The sequence below is a fragment of the Balaenoptera physalus genome (genome assembly GCF_965194825.1).
Source record: "Balaenoptera physalus genome assembly, contig: HAP1_SCAFFOLD_2537, whole genome shotgun sequence".
In the NCBI taxonomy this organism is placed as follows: Eukaryota; Metazoa; Chordata; class Mammalia; order Artiodactyla; family Balaenopteridae; genus Balaenoptera; species Balaenoptera physalus.
In genome coordinates, this window is record NW_028124270.1 from 1 (window position 1) to 22,234 (window position 22,234).

The window sequence follows — 22,234 nt, forward strand, 5'->3', positions numbered from 1 at the left end:
GTCCGACAAGTAAGGAGAGACAACTACGACGCACTAAGGTCGGTGCTCTTCCAAGTCTTCAGCCAGGGCCTCTCTTTCCCATCCTGGATGAAAGAGAAAGATATTGTGAAGGTACGTTCTCACACCGGAAGTTCGGGAAAGGCCGCACTGACGGGGACTGCAACACAGGTGCTCGGGGTCTTCTGTGGGTGGCTTTGTGCACAGGGCATCAGGAGACTGAAGGTCCTTTAGCCCAGTCCTCTGTCTCTCATGTCAGTTTGCAAACAAATCATCTCAGAAGGATAGTCGCACTCAACTGTGTTTGTTTTTAATGCCGGCATCTTTTCTTGAGAAGGGCATCTGTCCTTTATAAGTTAGGTGGTCTGCTAAAATTCACTTTTCTACTCTATGGTTATTTGAGTGTTGACAAGCACAGTGTGTAACCTCAACCCCAGAGAATCCCTCGTATCCCTTTTTGTCAGTCCTTCTCTCACCCCCAACCCCAGGCAACCACTGATATGTCTTCCATCCCTTTAGTTTTGCCTTTTCCAGAATGTCACATAAATGGAATTATTCGGTGTGTAGCCTTTTGAATCTGCCTCTTTCACTTAGCATAATGCATTTGTAGTTCATCCATGTTGTTCCATGGATTTGGAGTTCACTCCTTTTATTGCTGAATGGTGTTCCTTGATATGAATATAACATATTTTGTTTATGCATTCATGAGTTGAAGGACATCTGGATTGCTTCCAGTTTCTTTATTTATTTGGTTGCCCTGGGTCTTACTTGCGGCAGGCAGGCTCCTTAGTTGCAGCTCGCAGGCTTCTTAGTTGTGGCATGTGAACTCTTAGTTGTGGCACGCATGTGGAATCTAGTTCCCTGACCAGGGATCAAACCCGGGCCCGCTGCACTGGGAGCGCGGAGTCTTAACCACTGCGCCACCAGGGAGGTCCCCAGATTGCTTCCAGTTGTTGACAATTATGAATAAGGCTGTTATAAATATTCCCATACAGGATTCTGTATGAATGTAAGTTTTCATTCCTTTTGGGTAAATACCTAGGAGTGAGATAGCTGGGTCACATGATAGGTTTATGTTTAACTTTATAAGAACCTGGCAACTCTTTTCCAAACTGGCTCTGCCATTTTGCCACCAATAACGTATGAGTTCCAGTTGCTCCACGTTCTCAGGTTTATTGTTTTGTTTCTTAGCCATTCTAATAGGGGTGCATTTGTGTCATTGTTTTTTGTTTGCATTCCCCTAATGGGTAATGATATTGAGCATCTTTGCACGTGCTTATTTACCATCAACATTACCTCCTTGGAGAAGTCTCCATTCAGATCTTTTGCCCATTCTTTATTAGGTTGTTTGGGTTTTTTTAATATTGAGTTTTGAGAATTCTTTATATATTCTGAATACGAGTGCTTCATCAGCTATGTCATTTGCAAATATTTTCTCCCAGTCAGTACCTTGTTTTTTTTCATTTTCTTAACAGTGTAAAGCAGCACAGTCTTATGAATAACCTTAATTTTTATTTGAAAGTAGTATGCCTAACCACAGATGTACATTTAAGGATGGAGGAGCAAAGAAATATAAAGTATTTGCATATATGTAACTACACACGGTCTATTTCCTTAACATCTTCCGTTTGGAGCTGTTTTTATTGGTAGTTTGATTGCATCTAGCAGTTAAGTGTATGCTGTGTGCCAGCCCTGCTGCTAGTTGCTGAGGACAGAGAACTTAGCCGAGGCCCTGGGCTCCACAAGCTCGGCTGGGTGGGAAAATGTATCAGACACCCACAGTGGATCAGATTCCTACGTATTCTATAATCTTATTTAGTCCCAACAAGAGTCCTGCAAAATGGCTAGTACTTGCATTGATTTCTGACAAGCGTCATTGTCTCCATTACAGTGGAGATGAGACTGAGAGGTTACATAACCAGTGCTGGTTGAGCAGTCTCTCAGCAGGCGAGTGACAGAGCCAGGTTTGAACCCCAAAGTGCATCCTTCTACAATCCACATTTCCCTGATGTACTATGTCACTCTAACGGTGCTTGGTTAAAAATAATTTCTAAAGGGAGATACCTAGGAAGTTCGGGAAATGTTTTATCCAAAAAGATTGTTTCTGTAGACGTAATCTTCATTTAGGTTTTCATCAGTTGTGAAACTGTGAATTAAGATGATCCAAATCACTTAATCCACAAATCTAAAACAAGACTATACGTTTTTACTTAACTGTTGTTACAGTCTTTTCAAATGAAGATTTCTGAATGAGATAAGATTATCTCCTGTGACATATTCCAAATTGTGTGTCAGACATGTTGAGATACTGATCACTGTTGGCATCTACTTCCTTTTCAAGCTTCCTGAAAAACTGCTCTTTTCACAAGGTTGTAATTGGATCCAGCAATACAGTTTTGGTCCTGAGAAGTATACAGGTTCGAATGTGTTTGGAAAATTACGTAAATGTGTGGAATTATTGAAAACACAGGTGAGTCTTTAGGGGGGAAAACTAGGAATGAAAGCATGCATCCCACACGCAGCCCCTTTTCTGCATGTCAGGCATGCCCCTTTATGTCCCGCAAGTAGGAAGTGCAGGCAGAAATAGTCTTCTAGTAACTGACCATTTCCTTTCCTGCTCTTCTTTCTCCTTCCAAGTGATGAACGAGAGCAGTGTTGTTCTACGTGATGATTAGACCTATTATGGGCTAAGAGGGCTTTTGTGGACTGGTCAGAAACCTTAACAATCACGTACCTTTGTTGTTTCCCCAGAAAAATGCGGTGCAAGGTCCAGACAAGGCACTGGGAAATGCCCTTCTGAAATGTGCCTATTAGTAACTTGGGGACTAATTTGACTAAGATTTTTTTCCCTGCACTTAGTAAACACAGATTTTAGATCATTGAAATGAATCCTCCTTGGGAAATACCATTTTTGTGCCATGGTTTTCTGATCTGTAAAACTAAAATATGAATAGTCTCAACCCTGTACAGTTATTGTAAGGATTTAATGAGAGAATGCACGTAGATTGCTTTGTACCCCACCCTGGCACACAGTGAGTGGTAAAGAAAGAATACTAATTAGTACTGTTCTTCACTGGAATGTCCTTTGTGTAACCCAACACCCTTAGAGGCAGCTTTAGGAAACTGACTTGTTTAGTATTTTACCTAGTAGGTGGTGCTTTTTTGAAAAACTAGTTTAAATGAAATATTTTGTTATTGTAAAAGTAATAAGTACTTAGGGTTAAAAAAATCAGTGTCAAATGATATAAAATGAAAAGTTAAAGTTCGACTCCCCTCTATTAATCTCTGGTTTGTTTTATAAGTACTTTAAAAATTATGCAACAGTGTATGTATTCACCTTTGCCGTTTAAGTTTCACTTTACATCTGTGTTTGCTTTTAGTGGACTGAATTTAGTGGAATTAAAGATTATCACAAGCGAGGAAGCATGTGCAACGCCCTTTTTTCTGATGCTATCCTGGAGTGTAAACTTTACGAAGCTCTGAAGTTCATCATGCTCTATCAAGTCACTGAGGCTTATGAACAAATGAAGACCACAAATGTCATTCCCAGTCTTTTTCGACTCCTGTTTACCCGGGAAACCTCTTCCGACCCTTTGAGCTTCATGATGAATCACCTGAACTCTGTAGGTGACACGTGTGGACTAGAGCAGGTAAATGGGGCAGAAGAATCGTGTGTGTTTGATGAAGGACGGTGCTGGCAACACCTGAGCACATAGGTGTTTGTTTGTTTGTAGTTTGCTTTCAGCCATGATAAATCCAGCTGCAAAGAGGTGGCGGGTGGGTAGAGTGCCCTCAAATGAGGAAGCGAAGAGTGATAAACCTTCCTGCCCGGTGCTGGCTGCTGCGTCTTTGCAGCCCTGTGGCTGGCGGGCGGCAGTGTGCTGGGAGCGTTCCTGACCTTCCCGCTGCCTCTGGGGCGGTAACAGGCTTTCCCACAACAGAGGTTACCCAGGAGCAAGTCCAGCTGCAAACTGAGGCAACATCTGGGAGAGCATTTGGCTACTTAGTGCAGACAAGTAGAAGTTATTGAAATTTTAAAAGAAGTCCAGACAATGCTTTTATTTCCCCATAGAAAAGGGCTTTCGTTTTGCTTTGCTTTGCTTTCCTTTCCTTTCCTAGGAGGTGCTCAAAATCATCTGACATTTTAATAAAAATTGATTTAAAACGATAAAAAAAAAAAAACCGTTCGAAAAACAAACAGTGTAACTTTTACTGTAAGCATTCCTTTATTAGTTTTTTTTTCCAGGCAGCTTTCCCTGTGATTTCTTCACGCTACTCCCCAGAGAGAGAAATTTCTCCGCTTGTCCCCTGCCCTCCGCACCGCGGACGTTCGTCCCCAGCCCCGTGCCCACTCCCTGGTCCATGTGTGGGTCTGTCAGCAAGTACATCGTCATCTCATGAGCTGCAGAAGAATACTCGCCCTCCGCTGGTGAGAGGTGGGAATTTGGAAATGTGTATCTGTGACCTCTCTTTCATCTCTTCCCCAGATTGATATGTTTGTACTTGGATACTCCCTGGAAGTAAAGATAAAAGTGTTCAGACTGTTCAGGTTTAACTCCAGAGACTTTGAAGTCTGCTACCCAGAGGAGTCGCTCAGGGAGTGGCCGGAGGTCTCCCTGCTGACTGAGAATGACCGCCACTATCACATTCCTGTCTTTTAAGTCTGCCTGGACCGGGCACCAGCTCTCGCCGGTGACAGTGGTCACACTTGCAAGTAATGTTTGTTTCTAGAAAAGCAAAGCTAGTATTGCTGCCACTGGAGGAATCGGGACCTCCCTTTCCAGGATTACAGGTACACTGGACGGAGACCCACGTGCCTTCCCTTTGTTTCCAGTGATTTCCTCCAGAGCCCCTGCACTAATGTATTTGTGGGTTGGTGGTTTGACCTTGTTTGTAAAGGCTCTGGTCATTTCACCCACAACAGAGCACAAGGACATTTAGTTTGGGAAGAACAACAACAGGAAGAAAGCGAGAAGAAAACAAGTAGGGGAAAAGGACTAAAGGGAAGGAATTTCTTTGTCTATAATCTTTATGTTCTTTGTTAAGAATCTTATCTTTGACTGATTTTGGATCTTCATAAACATGGCCTTATTTTATAAGCATTACCTTCCCAGGAATATCTATGGTATATTAATTTTCCAGAACCATTTGATTAACTTTAAAATTGTGTGTGTGTGTGGGTGTGTATTTACACTCACACACACATAAACATGTATAATTTTATATATATATATATCTAAACACATATGTACACATAGCCACTACTTTGTAATGTTGTACAATTTGTTTTACATCTTTTTTTTTTTTTTTACTATCGCATCTGGCTAGTTTAATATGTTTTATATAGATCAGAGATCAGTTCTGTAGATTAAGGCAGCTGAATGACAATCATTGTACTGTCACAAAAATATTAAACGGTGTATTTAATGTGTATTTACATGTGTATTTAATGTGTGTAGGGAGAATCCTGCCTCCTAATCCCCAGAACCTGTAAATATGTCGGGTCAAATGGCAAAGGAGAACAAGGCTGCAGGTGGAATTAAGGGACTAATCCACTGACCTTGAAATAGGGCGAGTAGTCTGGGTTCTGCAGGTGGGCCCAACATAATCACAAGGGTCCTTAAAGTGGAAGAGGGACTTGGGAGAGTGTCAGTCAGAGGGAAATGTGAGGTCTGGAAGGACAGTCAGAGACAGATGCAACACTGCTGGCGTTGGTTACTTACAGCAGATACAGGAAGGAAGTTACTGCAGTTTCAGGAAGGAGCCACAAGCCAAAGAATGTGGGTGGCCTCTGGAAGCTGGAAAAGGCGAGGGAACAGATTCTCCCCTAGAGCCTCCAGAGGGGAACGTGGCCCTGCCAACACTTTGATTGGAGCCCAGTGGAGCCCGTGTCAGGCCTCTAGCCTACAGACCTGTAAGACAATAGATGATATGCTGTTTAAGTCGCTAAGTTTCTGGTAATGTGTTACACAGCAGCAGTAGACAACTAATATACTCAGGCTAACTAGCTTTTGGTCATCTTTATTTTGGAAATACTTTTTCAGTTTATTTTGGTAATCTTTATTTTGGAGGTACTCTGCTCGTCTGTTTTGAGTTTCAACAAATGTTGAATACAAAATAACCTTTAGAATCTTGGCTAATGATCCACTACTTCACGGTTACACACCCCTTCTAAGAACGTCTTAACGTGTTTGACGCTAACGTTTTCTCACATTTCCATATTTTACTGTAAATAAAAAAGAGGTATGTTAAATGCTGTGGTGTATGAAAATAACAATCAGATTCTTCTGTAATGGGGACGATCACCTGTATAAGCTGTACTGCATAAGCCAGTGCTGTGCCTGCTGTCGTTTTGTTCTCCGGGTGAAGAGCTGCAGAGTAGCGAGCTCAGCTCCAGGGGCTGTGCGTTACCTTGACAGGTGCGCGAAGCAGGAGTTCTCACGTGAGCTCTACAGCCCTTTCCTGCTTGGAGGCATCTATGGCTTTGCATCACCCCAGTCATTTAATTGACACTGTTGCAAGTTATCCCCTTGATGTGTTACTGTGACCAAGAAAAAATGAACTCTCCCCTCTGTGTTCACAAGCAGATATGATGACAGCCTGCAGCAGTTCTCCTGAGACTGACACACGTAGAATTGCTGCTCTGGACTCCTGGCTCCACCTGAGCCTGTCCAGGTATGTACCTGGCACGTGTGTGTTCCCACTGGCCTTGCATCTCCTTATCCAGTGCAATGATTTCCACATCAATCCAGGACTGAAAGGAAGAACTTTTTCACAGGGATGGGCAGCCTATAACTCTGTGACATATCAACCCATGATGTTTATCCTTAACTGTGTTGGGGGGATGGGGCAGGGTGGGAAAAGAATTCTTTAAAAAGAGGGGCAAGACCAGATTGTGAAGAACATTTTGATACAATGAAAGTAAAAAATAAAGATGACGTCTCAGTAATTGCTGTGTTTTGGGAAAGCATCAGAACAGAAGATTTTAAGGGAAGAGGTACTGGGTATTTTTATGTTTTTAATTCAGTTGTATAATCGAATGTAACAAACTAATTAAAAGGAACTGCATATAAATTAGCACCACTTTTAAATGCCAACAATAAATTGGAAGTGAATTTCCTGTGTGATGCCAACATTTAATGTCTCTCTAACCTTATAGGGTTCAAATGATGAGAGGAATTTTAGCAAAAATGAAAATGTATGCCCTTGTCCTTTTTTGATGTTAGCATAAGTTTCTCTCTTAAATTTTGGCCATGTGTGTCCACACTGAGGGGTTGTATGAATATTAGTACAAGACTGACTTTTTTATTGTGGTAAAATATACATAATATAAAATTTACCATTTTAACCATTTTTAAATGTTTAGTTCAGTGGCATTAAGTACATTCACATTGTGCAACTATTACCACCATCCATCCTTAGAACTTTTATCTTCAAGACTGACTTTTTTGATAAGCAAGTTTAATTCCCCTGCCTGGTACCTGGATTTCTTTTCCTTTTCACATTATCTTTCTATCGTGCCCTTCTAATCTCAGTATTTCCTCCAGCCTTAAAAGACCCTCAATGTAAAGTCCAACGTGAGGGAGGTTTAGGTGACCAAATGAGTCATGCAAATTATGTTTTGCTTTGTCTCCAAAGTAAAGAAATAACTACAGATGGCTTCTGGTTTCATCCTAGGAACACTATCATTTGAAAGGTCCCCAAGAAACTGTATTAGTTCAGGGCCACCTTAGTGACTTGAATTTCTTGGATGTGGGCCTTCACAGCCCTGAACCAAAGTCATTTCCACCCACGGGGGAGCCAGGGGAAAGCCCCAGGGCCTTCTCTGGTGTACGGGAGAGCCCCAGACAGAGCTAGCATAGGTTCAGCCCAGTCTCCAGGAGAGAAGAGCAGCTCAGATCAGGGGCATTCCTGTTAATTTTCCAGGGACTTTCTGCAGATGAATTTTGGATGGAAATATTTGTTTTTGTTATATATCAGATGATTTTCTCATATTTTAGTGAGATCTAAGAAAGACCATTTTAATTCTGTCCAGGCAGGCCTTGGGGAGGAAAAAAAAAATCTAATTTATGAGTACTCTGAAAATGTTGGGAATCCACATTAAAGAAGGTATATGTTTTTTAACTGATAACTGACTTGATATGTGAAAACCTATACAAATAGGAATAAAGGAATGACTAATTCAGAATTAGTTCTCTTAAATAGCAAGTTTCTAAAGCTGCATGATTCTTTGTATAAGAATGTGTTTCACACTGCTTAAGACTATGTAAATTGTTACTGTGTAAATTTTAAATATATATATTTTTATAGATCTAAAACTTTAATGGTCTATTGGGTTGCTTGTCATAAGTTGAATATTGTTTCATTACCTTAGTATTGACTATACTTAGGTATACTTTTCTCTATAGTCACTCAGTTTCCTTCAAATCCTGTTTGTCACAGTGTTTGTTTTATAGTCAGACACAAAATTAAGTGGGTCCAAATGGTACAATCACTTCTATATTATTTGCTGAAAACAGTTGAGTCGTCCCTCAATTCACTTTGGTTTTAATCCTGTCATACTCCTCTAGGCTAAGAAAATGAAAGCTTATCTGGACTACATTTATGCTTAATATCAACATGGTTTATAAGTGATAGAACAACTACTCACATATTCAATCAGCCCTGGACCAGAAGGCTGTGTAGAACCACCAGAAGTGCATGCTGTCTGTCTGCACTGGAAGACCATAGAATGCGCTTGAGGAAACAAGAGCTCAGCGTGGGATGAGTGTGATTCAAAGCCAGCGTGGATGAGTGGACCACATGTGGGACGATCAAGTTATATTCCTATCCGGTGTCTCTGGAGAAAATACCACTCTCTGTTTTAAAAACAAAAAAACCCAAGTTCTGAATATAATTGATCCATTGGTCCTCATAGTCAACGTCATCAGGTCTCAGATTATTTAAGTCATTTTGCTGCCACCAGTGTCACTTAGTCACTTGGAAAATTTAGTCAAGACAATTTCCTAAAATTTTTTTTAAATGCTCGCTTGAAGTATTTTCAACTTAGTCTAGATGGGTTGTAAAACCCATTTCTGTACAAGTAGTTTACTTAAATAAGGAATGTGTCCTAAGAAGCATTCCTGAGGTACAGAAATATTTTTTCCATTGAAATAGCCTATTCGTAAACAAAGACTATTTTCTTATTTCTAACTTATAAAACCTCAGACGGAACATCTAGACAGAACCATATAGAGGATGGTAGTTAAAACTATCAGCATAGCATTTTACTATTCTGTTTTACTCATCCTCGAGTTTGAAAAGGTGGGGTGAAGGTCAAATCAGTAATGCTAGAAGGCCTCATGGACAACGTATAACTTTACTCCATTGCTCCTTACCATACATCAGCACCTTTATAAGGACAAACACAAAAGCCTGAGACTTTCCTGGCCCCATGTCTTTTTATCACTGTCATCCCCAAAGACAGAATCTGGGAAACAACTTGGGATCTAGTTCACGTACCTTCAAGTCTCGGCTTTTGTCCACTGCTCAGTGTGTACATGGACTTCCTTTGGGTGCTGGCTTCTCTGTTGGACCGAGCTTCATGGGAAGGACACCAGGGCTAGGTGATGAGAAGCAGCTGGTGCAAACTGACAGTGGGGGCGAAGACCTGAAAAGCTGCATGAATGTTCTGGAACTTTCCATATGTGATTCCAAGTAGACACATTTATGACTCCCTTAAATAAAAAAGGAGCAGAGATGAGGTGATACCTGGTGAAAATGATGTTTATTATAAAATATTCGTATCATTATAGCTAAATAGGAAAGATAAATATATGTTTATATCTCTTATCAGAAGCTACCCTTAGCTATAATTAAGCATGCTGAATAGATTAAAAGAAAAACTCAGCACTGGTGTGTATTTGATCTATGTTTAAATTCATTAGTCAGAAAGTGGTAAATGAGAAATTAATTTTTCCACTTGGCTTATATTTCACAAGATAATAAGAGTGGACACTTCAGTCTGCTTGTGAGGCCAGTTGTATTACTGGTTGCATTTCAGCTGTCCCTCCTGTGTGTCTTTCAAGGTGCTAGCAGACTGGAAGATACTCCATATACTGTACAGGAAAAGGAAATGTCACAGGATTCTCTTTTTAAAGGAGGAAGTAGAGTGGCTTTTTCCCTTTGAAAACTGTGACAGAACAGTGCTTATAAAACTATCCGTGGTGAATCTGTGGTGATGGACCCGTTCTTAAAATTTCCAATTCTTTGCAGACTGGCACTTTTGTAAAATTAAATTAAAATGTTACACTGAGATCAAATTGCTGTAAAAGTTTCTAAACACTTGCTCTCAGTTTCTGTACACATTCTTGCAGATGGGCAGAAAGAGTTTGCTATGTGGCACTGGTCTGTAGAGCACCCTTTAGTAGCAGTGAAACATGAGTTTCAGGCAAGGATCAATAGCTTCTGTTGTTATCTGGGAGTTTGGGATTTTGCCCAGAATGGGAGGGCAGTGCTTTTGTTTTGTTGTTTTGCTATTGGTCCAACTTTTGTGTAGAATTGTCCAGTACGCGCCTTGCTCAGGGCACCTGACTGAGGAGGTGAATGGGGGCTGGGATCTCTCCTCTGAGTCGTACCCTCTGCTTGGCAGAGGTCCTTGGATCAGCCATCAGATAGTCCCAGTTACATTTGCTGCTTTTTTGAGACGCCTTCCATAGGTTTCTACATTCTCTTAGCGGAAATCAGCAAGAACCTCCTTTTGATTTCAGTTCGTTATGCTTAACAAAAATCTTCATCACATCTATTTCTTTACTGGATTTCAAGCTCCTGTGGGAAGGAGTGTGGGTCTTACATTGTTGTGACTAGAACAGTGCTCATACTAATATCAAATGAATTCCGAATCACAGGTTGATAGTGAAAGCCATGCTCAGCTGTTAACCTTCTTGAAGAAGCAAAGAATCTCATAGTGTGATGATTTTCTTCCTTCTTTTTTATTGATCCAGGACTTGAAGAGACCAAGTTTTTAGATGTAGTCCTGGGGAGAGAAGCTTCCTGAAGTTAATGATACCCCGACATATTCATCCAGTCAGAGAGACCTATGGAATGGCCACAATAGACATAAGAGGTCAAACCGAGTATTGTTAACATTTTATCTCTAGTGAGGTTAAAATTAACCAAGGACATTGAGTTCACCGAGAAACAGCTTCTTAAACAAATATAGCTCATGAAAAAACATTACTTATTGGGGTCACGGACTCCTAAGAATGAACAGAACCTTAATATGTCTGGGGAACACACGTGCCATGTTGCACTGCTGGTGGAAGAGGCCTGACCCCGGCCTGGACTCTGCAGAGCCTCCTGGCAGGTCGCAGGTAGGGTGTAGGGTGGGGCTGGTGTGGCAAACAGGGAAGCAAGGGCATAGCAGCCTGAGACCACCTCAAAGTCAGAAGCAGAAGGACACACCCCTTGGCGTGCGCAACTGACGTCAGGAAAAATGAAGGCCTGGAAGCTTATCACCAACACAGAGGAAATAACTTTGGTGGCAAATGGGACAGGAGAGAGTTCTTAAACAACAGGTGGCTTGTAATGGTCTCTTCTCCACCAGACGCATCCATCACGCCTTGGTTCCTGAGGGTCTTCACGCATCTGAAAGGCACACTGTGTTTGTTTGACCCTCACAGGCCGCGTCGATGGTGGCCTGAAGAGGGGGCACGGGCTCAACGTCTGTAATAAGGAAGAGTTTTGAGCAATTCCATGAATTCCAATTCTGTGTGGGATTTTAGTGTGAATGACAAATGTTTATGAGCCCAAGTTACTGTTTTATGATTAATATGAAATATTGCCTGAGCCTAAAAGCCAGTCTTGCCAGAAACGCAAGAAGTATGTTTCTAACATATTTTGGGTTCTGTTCAAGCAGTTAGTTTGTGAGGATAGAAAACCACTTAAGTCAGTTCCATAAGGAGCATCCCACAGACCGACAGGGCAGGAAGTACAGCCAGTCCTCCTGGAAGGCACCTGGGACCTAGAGAGCCAAGAAGTAAAGCTGCCAGCAGCATCTCTCATGATCCACAGAGAGATGGTCTCATCGCTCAAGATTTCCCCGCCTCACTCTGTACATGATCTCCCTTTCTTTCCCTTCCTCTCCTTGTCTCTCTCCACCTCCATCTCCCACTCTTCATCCTCTGGGCACACAAGGGTGCTCCTGCCACTGAAGGAAGCTGCATCTTAGTTCACCAGTCCGAAATCCTGAGAAGTAGAATCTGATTGGCTCAGCCGACCTACGGTCCTTGAACCACGTGCACAACTCTATCCAATCATCTGTGGCCAGGGCATGGGGCCCGGGTGCCTGCAGCACAGATTCAAAGTTTCTGGGAAGCAGGTGTGTTCAGGGCGTGCCTCAAACCATATCAAATACATGTGGAGTTTTCACAGCTCAGGTGCACACATGAGTGACCTTCAGCGAAGGAAGAAGAATCAGCGTAGTTCAGAGCACCTCGTAATTAAGGTTGGTAATCATCCAATTAGCATCCTCACCAATAGAAAATGTTAGAATTCATCAGAGAAGAACAAAGACAAATGCAGGTGACATCAGAGCTTTAGGGTAAGAGTCACACAAGGTTGCCCTCATGAGGCAGTTTTCTTAGTGGTCGGAGGGAAGATAGGAAGAAAAAAGAGTTACAGGTGTCCGGAGTAATTCCCTTCGTGTGCAGGTTTGTTGCTGTTGATCTGCTTAAATAGCCTAGAAGACACACATGTGCTGTTTCTAAAATGCAGACCGAAGTCCTGCGAGCTTTCCTGCAGCTTTTTGATGGAAAGGGGATTTACAGTTCTGTCCTCTAAACCTCAACTACGTGTGTTTTCAGCCCCATTTTTGGCCTGTGGTTGGCTAGCTCTGTAAAGTGCTCTGGCTCCAGTACTTGAACTTCATGTTGCAAAGGGTAAATTTGGCGTTGTCTGCTTCCTCCAAGTTCCATGACGACTTCCTTAATTTGTTGTTCTCTTTGTGCCCTGGGTAGTAAATTCTTACCGACAGTGGAGATTGGCTCCTGCACTCTTAAGCCTAAGCACCAAGGTTGTCTGGAACCTTATGCACAGTATTCCCAACAGCTCTATCACAGGTTAGTTTAATGTTCACTGTAATGAGGTATCATTTTCCCTATGCCTCTTATTCCTTCTACAGGATATTATATTTGTTGAGATACAGCCTGGAGCCAGGGAACAGAGCAGAGAACCCAGGCCCTTAGAAGGGTAAACCTGCTGGTTGTTCTCAGCCGTCAGGTTACATTTGTGGCTTTCTAGACACTAAGTAAATAAAAACAACGGGAAATCTTTGGAGAGCCTCATGGTGGATATCAGAAAAGATAGTTTGGTGTTGTATATGAATATTCACTAAATCTATTTCTGGGTCAGCCTGTGTTGGGGACATTAAAATTACCTACATTTCAAAGGTTAACAATGCAACTAAACTAAGCCAATGTAAGTTTAGGCTTAAACATACAGAGAAGAGGAACTATTTCCCACAAGCTAATGGTCGGCAAGACCTAATGGAATGAGTACATGTGTTGAACAATGCTGTAAAAATCACAATAACAAAAGCAGTCAGACTTAAAGCTTCATTTTACTAACCTCAGACACCAAGTTGAATATCCATGTGGGAAGAAGCAAACACCTTATAAATAGATATTGTTGGTGCTAAACCTATACTTACCCCAGCTCAGGGAAAAAGAAGTAAATAGATATGGTGAAATGATTTCAAATGGTTCCAAGCCATCTCCCTTACTTTACTCTTAAACCATCCCCAGATAATGAGATTTTCTAAGTCAGTTATTGTGTTGAACAAAGGACAGTGATGAAAAATAGTAACCAAAGGCATTTTCAAATGAGTGAAACAAGATATGCTTCTTCAAATATGAAGAAATCTCTCAACATAAAACCAATTAGGAATTAAGCAAAGACATGTGGTAAAGGACAACTGCTTCAAAATTGTAGCAATGCCTCAAAGTTCCTATTTGTAGGCTGATGGTCCTAAGGAGATACATTAGGACCTCGTAGATTAATGCAATCTTCAGTGCCATTTAATCCTAACAGGGACCAGGAAGTTTAGCATTATCTATGTAGCAGGCCAAAAAGCTGCCAAGTCCTTGTATACAGAGAGAATCAAGTATCACACTGAATTACTGACCTGGTAGTTAATGATCCACTATCCGCCAGCCACTTTTCTTTACAGGAGCATTCTAACTGTTTCTCAGCATCCACCCATACGTTTGGTCCCTCTATGCAACTGTAGGCAACCTCAATTCCATGTTCCCTCACAGCAACTCTTTGGTCTCAAGCTGTACCATGTGGAGAGAGGATTTTATGAATCTCTTGCCAAGGATCTTTCAGGTCAAGGTCAAGCCATGGGTCTTTCACACTATGCCTTCAAGAGACCAGCATCCAAAGTGACTGTTCAAGAGACCCAGAGGGTCACACCTTAGTAGTAGAGCTAAACTAGCTCAGAATAGAGACTACTCCAGATATACCCTTAAACACTTCAAAAGAAGCCATGAAAGGATCAAACCAATCTGATCTTCCAGGACTTTAACTACCTTCCAGAACAAAACCAACATTCTTTAAAGGAGGATAGCTAAGTTCAGATACTCAATGACCTAACAACTCCATGTTCAGGATCCAAAAAAAATAACTAGACATGCCAAGAATCAGGAAATATGACCCATAACCAGGAGGAGAAAAAGAGTCAATAGAAAAAGACCCACCAATGACAGAGATGGTGGAATTAGTATTCAAAGACAATGAAATAGCTATTACAAACATGCTCAACATGTTTAAGGATCTTTAAATAATATGAATATAATCAGGAGAGATAGTGAAGACATAAAGAACCAATTGGAACTTCTAGAGATGAAAATTAAGATATCTGAAGTGAAAAAATACACTTGGTGGGACTAACTGCAGCTTAGACATGGAAAAAGACCAGTGAACCTGAAGATGTAGCAGTACAAACTATTCAATCTGAAACATTAACTAACTAACTAACTAAATCAGGCCTCAATGACCTGGGGATAATATAGAGTGGTTCATTATATGTTTGACTGGAGTCCCAGAAAAGTGTGTGTTGGCAGGAGGAGAGGAGAGGGAGACAGAAAGATATTTGAAGAAATAATGGCTGGAAAACTTCCAAATTTAATAAAAACTATGAACCCACAGATCTAAGAACCTTAAGGAACCTGAAGTAGCACAAATACACACACACACACACACAATAACATCAAAGCACATCAAAATCAAATTTCTGAAAGACAGTGATAAAGAGAAAATCTTAAAATCAGCCAGAGGAAAAAGGCACATGGTGAACAGAGGAATAAGGATAAGAATGAGGGCAGATTTCAGAAATGATGCAAGTCAGACGACAATGGACATCTTTAAATTGTAGAATGAAAAAAAAAATACTGTCAACATAGAATTCTATATCCAGCAAAAATCTTCTTTAAAATTTTTACCTTAAGGTGAAATAAACACTTATTAAGACAAACAAAAGCTGAGGGGCTTTGCCAGTTAAAATCACTATAAGTATTGTTAGAGGAAGTTCTTTAGATAGAAGAAAAATAAAACCAGATGGAAACTTGGATCTAACAAAGGAATGAGGAGTACAAGAAATGGTAAATATGTGGGTAAATATGAAAGTATTTTTTCATTTTTAAATTTCTTCTATGACTAATTAACTATACAAAGCAAAAATAACAAACATGTTGGGTTCATAACTTATGCAGAAATAAAATGTATGACAACAATAGCACAAAGGATGGAAGGGGAAAATGGAAGTATATTGTTATAAGGTTATTATACAATAGTCAAATATTATTATTTAAAGTAGACTTGGTAAGTTGAGGATATGTATTATAAACATTAGCACAACCACTAAAATCTAAAAGGTAGAGGTATAGCTAAGAAACCAATAGCAGGAAATAAAGGTAAAAAATAAACAGAGAACAGATGGGATAAATAGGGAACAAACATCCAGATGGTAGATTTAATCACAACCATTACATGTAAATGGTTACAAACACTCGAAATAAAAAGAATGAATTAGATCCAGCTGACTGGAGGGAATTCCTGATGCCCTGTGAAGTGGAAAAACAACATACAGAGTTGCTGTTAGCATTTGTTTATCTATGAGTAGTAGGAGGGAGAGGTGAGGGAAAAACAGAAGGAGACTGACAAAATGGAAACATATGCATGATAAAATAACAAGAAGTGTTAAATAGAATCTATGACAGTGTTGTTGATAATAAAAATGTGTTCTGAACATAGACCAGGACTAGAAGATGACACGAACAAGTGAAAACACTGAATTGACCTAGGATGTGATTGTGGTTAATTTCATTCTTAGATTCTCGACCTTCCGTATAGCTTTTATAACAAAATATTAAAATTTAAAAATAAATGTATGAAGTTTGAAGATACAGAAAATCATGACCCAAATTCCTTTTATAGTGAGTGGTTCTTTGACTCTCTAGTTTCGTGGAAGGAAAGTGAGTGAAGACCTTTTGTGCAATAATTCTCCCAAGATAGTTCCAGCCCTGTAAATGCTTTAGCATCTTATCTGGTATTAGCACAGGGCACTGGCTGTTGTTGTAGGTAGTCATTAAACATGGCAAGAAACTCCACCTGAAGCGAGAGTCGGTCAGAGTTCTTTGGTTGCAGGAAGCAGGAACTGGCTTTGGCTGACTTAAAGAAAATCATTGGGAAGACCAGAAAATTAGTCTTGGAATTGAGGCAGCTCCAGAAGGAGGAAGCAGAATTCCAGGGACGGTACATAGCAGCCGCAGTCTGGTTGGGTTGCTTCCACTGGAACTAGTGAATTCCAGTCTTACTTCAAACTTACATCAGTGGCGCAAGTGTCAAAGTCCCAGAAAAAAGCACTGGACTCATCATGTGCTCACTCTCTAGATACACTAGGACCTACTAGGAGGTGCTCAGGACCCTTTAGGATCTTGGTAGCAGGAGGGCTGCTTCCTGTAATCACAGTTCTACCAAAATCACATGCACATAGAGAGGGAAGGCTGTTTCCCCAAAAGAATTCAGGGTGTTCTAAGGAAGGGCTCATGGACACTGGGTGACCAAAACATACCTTTCTTGGTACTGGAAAAAGGAAGAGGAATCATGGGGAAATTTTCACAGGGTTGAGCGTCATACCAAGAATGTGGAGTCTACCTGCAACACAAGATCCCACTGCATTCCTGAGTCTGGGGTCCAAACTGAGGAGGGCAAGGTTGGCAAATGCTTTTGTGCTATGAATCTGTGGGAATTGAATTTATGATCCAAAGCCCAATATAATAGACATGATAAGGCTTGCCTTTAGCCTGAAGGAATTTGATATAGTGGTTTGTGTTGGTGGCTTATTTATAAATATTATATGAATTTTTTCAATATAAATTTCAGTTTCAGTCTCCCATCTCAAGTGCTCCCATAAGTATGTATTAATTATTATGGGTTGGGTTTTTTTTCTGATGGGGCTCTAAAACTGACCGGAAAGAAACCACATTAATACATTTGGGGAAAAGATATTCTAAATATAATAAATGTTGCTGGGTGATATGAAATGATATGGCACGTTTAAATTAAACCTTGAAGAAGAGTATAGGCAGGTGGGCGAGTCAGGAAAATCATTAAGGAAACAAAGCAAACTGTTGAAATTCTGTGCACCACAAAAGAATAGCCATCTTGCAGATGGGCTTATAGTTGAAGAAAGCAATAAATAATCACTGAAGGAGAAAGTAAGGGTTAAATAAAGAATAAATGAAATGGAAATCGGAAATGTTTGCTTTTGAAAACATTTGGACTCAAGATCCATCCCCAGCTTCTCAGAATGATAGGGGCTCCTGTGTGTGCCTGCTCAGAGCGATGCACTTTTCCTCAGAAAGAGAAGTACTATTTACGACGTTTGTGTTAAGAAACTCCAGGGCTCCTACGGAAATGTACTCTGACCTCTTACACAACATTTTTACTTAAGCCAGAGCAAAGGAAATAATGGACGTTGAGAGATCAAATGACTGCCTTCCACTCTGTTCCCTTTAAAGATCAATAATTTTTATGAACTTCTTTTTCTTCTTAAGGAAGCAGCATCTGGCTTCATGGAATTTGGCAGAGTTAAGCATCCTGTTCTAGTTATGTTGATTTTTAAATACAAATAAGATTGGTAAATGGCAGCTAAAGTTGAACCATCTGAGTAAGAATGAGAATAATGAAAGCCAGTGAGACTGAACCATACATTTTTAGTTAGGTCTTTGTAGGTCATCTTTTCCCTCTCCCACCCGCACTCATACAGATGAAAACATGACGTCACATGATTTGACACAATTTTTCTGTTCAAACATTTGTGGGACCTTTCCATATAATTTCATATTTTGAAGTGCTATTTTTTACACAATTCTTTTATAACAGTGTTGTATGAGGTTAGAATTAACATCTACCATACAGATAAAGTCTGTTATGACAGGACTGATCACATGCAAATATGTGTAGGGGACATGTAGCTGCAATTATGTGCTGAAGTTAATCTTTGGACTAAATTTAGAAAGGTGAAGGATTGGATACTTAGCTTTTAATCCTTTCCTCATCTTTAGAAAATGGGCCCATTTTGAGGCCAGGGCCAGGGTTATGTCTTAGAAATTTGCGCCCATGTGAAGCATGCTTAAGAAGATGATTCTTACCATGAAGGCTCTTAACAGAATTAATCTTAAGCCTGAGTATGACCCAGACATTAGTCTGGGCTTCTAGTGTCACAGGATATTACGTGCACCCAGAATAAAGTAAATTGCTTAATAATGCAATGGGATGATTTGCTCAACAATTCAGTAATAAAAATACCTTTCATGAATACAAGTCATATGACTTATTTCACAAATATTGTCTTAGTTTATCATTCATGTATAATTATTCACAAGGTTTAGATAAGAAAATGAAGCTAGTAGAGGCAAGTCACTTGTCTAAGATCTCATGCTGAGTGAGTGCCTGGCACATAATGATATATTTTGCTAAGTGGATTAATGTTGTAGCAGATCCTTTGTCTTCTGGTCAACTGCTTATGAAATGTACAAATGAAGGCAAGCATAGCTGCCATAATATACAGCAGTGTTGAAAAGAAGAAAAGCATAATAGAAATGTCACTTTTAGAAAAGTTTTGCAGGACTTTGGTAGCCTTTTGTAAGCTAGTTTTGAAAAGATGGCAGGCAGGGGAGCTGTCCTTGGTGCTGAACTTGCCATGAGGCGAATAGGTCAGAGGATGGCCTTAACCAGTTTTCCTACATATTTTCTTCTGGGCTTCTATTACCAATGACAATACTATCAATAAAAATTATATTTATAAAAAATTTTCCGTTTTAAATATTTTAAGGACTTTATAATATTTTTAATTATAGCTTTGTTGAGTTATTATTTAAAAAGGTAAATTTAATGCTATAATTCACTAGATTTTAGTATAGTCACAAAGTTGCGGAATTATCACCACTATGTAACTTCAGAATATTTTTATTACTGCCAAAAAAAAAAAAAAAAAACCCACAGAAACCCCTCTCCTCAGCCTCTGGAACCAGGAATCTACTTCCTGTTTCTATAGATTTGCCTATTCTGGACTTTTCACATAAATGGAATCATACAATATGTGGCCATTTGTAACTTACTTCTTTCACATAGCATACTGTTTTTGAGGACTATCCATGTTGTGATATGTATCAATACTTCATTAAGTTTATTGACAAACAATAATCCATTGTATGAATATACCACATTCTATTCATCAGTTAATGAACATTTAAATTGCTTCTCCTTTTGGGCTATGCTGCTGTGAACATCTATGTACAAGTTTTTTTGTGTGGATATATGTTTTCAGTTCTCTTGTGTGTATACCTAGGAATGGAACTGCTGGGTTATATGATCATTTTAATATTTTGAGGATCTGTCAAACACTTTTCCAAAGCAGTTGCCACCAGCAATGTATGAGTATTCCAAATTTTCCACATCCTTATCAACAACTGTTATTGTCTGTTTTTTTAATATTAGTCATCCTAGTGGGTGTGAAATTGTATCTCATTGTGGTTGACTTGCATTTCTGTAATGACTAATGATGTTGAGCATCTTTTCATGTACTTATTGGACACCTGTCATCTTCTTTGGAGAAATGGCCATTCAAATCTTTTGCACATTTTTAAAAATTTGGGTGGTTTTTCTTTTTATTGTTAAGGTGAAAGAGTTTTTTATATATTCTGGATGCAAATCCTTTATCAAATATATCATTTAGAAATATTTTGCTCACACTGTGGGTTGTCTTTTCACTTTCTTGATAGTGTAAATGACTGTTTTCAACACAGTGATCCTTCTCTGATGAAATATTAGTCAGCCATAAAAAAGAATAAAATAATGCCATTTGTAGCAACATGGATGGACCTAGAGATTATCATACTAAGTGAAACAAGTCAGACAGAGAAAGACAAATATCATATGATGTCACTTATATGTGGAATCTAAAAAACAGTGCAAACAAACTTATTTACAAAACAGAAATGGACTCACTGACATAGAAAACAAACCTATGGTTACCAAAGGGGAAGGGGAGAGGGATAAATTGGGAGTACGGCATTTACAGATGCACACTACCACATATAAAATGGGTAAACAACAAGGATTTACTATATACAGGACAGGGAACTATATACAATATCTTGTAATAACCTATAATGGAAGAGAATTTTAAAAAAGGATATAGATATATATATACATATGTATAATCAAATCACTTTGCTGTACACCTGAAACTAATACAATATTATAAATCAACTATACTTCAATTTAAAAATTGTGGAAAAAGAACAACAGAAATACAAAAAAAAAAAAAGAAAAAAAAATTCCAGCATCTATGCTCTGAGTAGCTCATTATGAAGGAAGGAACTCATTTACAACATAATTGTTGGCAAATATTATATGAAAGAAAAATTTTAGTGGTTCTCTGGTAAAAGGCTTGCTTATAAAACTGGACGATGCAGAATGTGTGGCATCTGTTCCCTGCAGGAGAAGAGGTATGCCTTACTATAACACTGTACTTTTCTCATTGTGTGGAACCTACTCTCCTCTCAATAAAACAAACTCTGCTTGAAAATGATAGCCAGGGAAAAAAATAATGGAAGCATAGAACTGTTTTATATACTAATAAGTATTAAACTCCTGTTTTCAAATTTTATTCTTTGGCAATAAAATATATTCCTCTCACACAATCAGAGAAAGATTAAACTATTTTTTAATTAGAAAATATTTACATCGGCAAGAGCTTTTCCCCCTTATTGGAAAGCAGAATAAGAAAAAGAGTCTAGTGCGTTAACTGAGATAATTTTATTCCTTTAAAAAGTTTCAAGGTTGAGAGATCAAGATGGTGTAATAGAAGGATGTAGGGCACACCTCCTCCCACAGACACATCAAAAATACATCTACATGTGGAACAATTCCCACAGAGTACCTACTGAATGCTGGCAGAAGATCTCATACAACTAAAACTACAAGAAAAATAACTATTTAACCAGATAGGGTGAAAGAAAAAAAAAAAAAGGAATTAGGATGGTACCTGTGCCCCTGGGAGGGAGCTGTGAAAGAAGGCTTCCCTCACCCTGGGAACTCCCTTCACCAGTTGGGAGATCATTTGGGACATATAGGGAGCTTCAGAGGCTCACAGGAGAGTGCAGCAACTGGCTTATGGCAGGCAGAACAGAGACAGACCAGGACAGACGGTCCTGGACACCTCACTGCTCTCCCCAGCCCGAGATGTGCATCTGCTGGTGTGTGCAGGATCTTGGTGCTGAAACTCAGGCTTCAGTGGACAGACCTGGGGAGAGGACTGGGGTTGGCTGCAGGGAGATGGCTCGAAGGAGCTGGAGTGTGGTCCAGGTCGCAACTGGGGGTGTGCTCAGGACAGAGCCCAGGTCTGCCATAGCAGCCCCATTGTTAACATGTGCAGGAAGTGAGGGGTAGGGCCCTGACAGAGCAGCCTCATTCTGTGTGTGCCTACAGCAGGCATGGCTCTGCCTATACAAGCTCTGGGAGCATGCAAGTGCCAGTGGGTTGCCAACACGCAGAGGTGGGGCTGAAGTCTGAGCTGATCCCTGGGTCCATGTGACTTTGAAGCAGGGCTAAAATCTGCAGAGCCATATCCCGACAGCTGTATGACATTGGTGATTTACACCGCCAGGGCCTTTGTAAACTTAGCACCTAT

At 40.0% G+C, this 22,234-nt stretch overlaps 1 protein-coding gene and 1 long non-coding RNA gene across 2 annotated transcripts in view; one reads left to right on the forward strand and one right to left on the reverse strand.

The window, feature by feature from the left end:
• The first annotated feature begins 6 nt into the window (after positions 1 to 6).
• LOC309654298 (inactive ubiquitin thioesterase OTULINL) lies at positions 7 to 5,430 on the forward strand. Its single transcript, XM_082478853.1, has 4 exons — positions 7 to 111; positions 2,339 to 2,467; positions 3,378 to 3,647; positions 4,485 to 5,430. The coding sequence occupies exons 1-4, from the start codon at positions 88 to 90 to the stop codon at positions 4,656 to 4,658; spliced, it is 597 nt and encodes a 198-aa protein (XP_082334979.1). The 5' UTR covers positions 7 to 87; the 3' UTR covers positions 4,659 to 5,430.
• Positions 5,431 to 9,339: 3,909 nt separating this feature from the next.
• LOC309654299 overlaps positions 9,340 to 22,234 on the reverse strand; it is a 32,819-nt gene continuing 19,924 nt past the window's right edge. The window contains exons 3-4 of the long non-coding RNA XR_014260116.1: positions 14,159 to 14,309; positions 9,340 to 11,072 (exon numbers count right to left, since the gene is read on the reverse strand). This is a non-coding gene — a long non-coding RNA (uncharacterized lncRNA). The remainder of the gene's footprint in view (positions 11,073 to 14,158; positions 14,310 to 22,234) is intronic.

Excerpts from the sequence above, each read along its gene's own strand:
- LOC309654298 (XM_082478853.1), top strand. The coding sequence starts at position 88 with ATGAAAGAGAAAGATATTGTGAAG. Across the intron at positions 112-2,338 it reads AAGAGAAAGATATTGTGAAG|CTTCCTGAAAAACTGCTCTT; the intron begins GTACGTTCTCAC and ends TTCCTTTTCAAG. Across the intron at positions 2,468-3,377 it reads TGGAATTATTGAAAACACAG|TGGACTGAATTTAGTGGAAT; the intron begins GTGAGTCTTTAG and ends GTTTGCTTTTAG.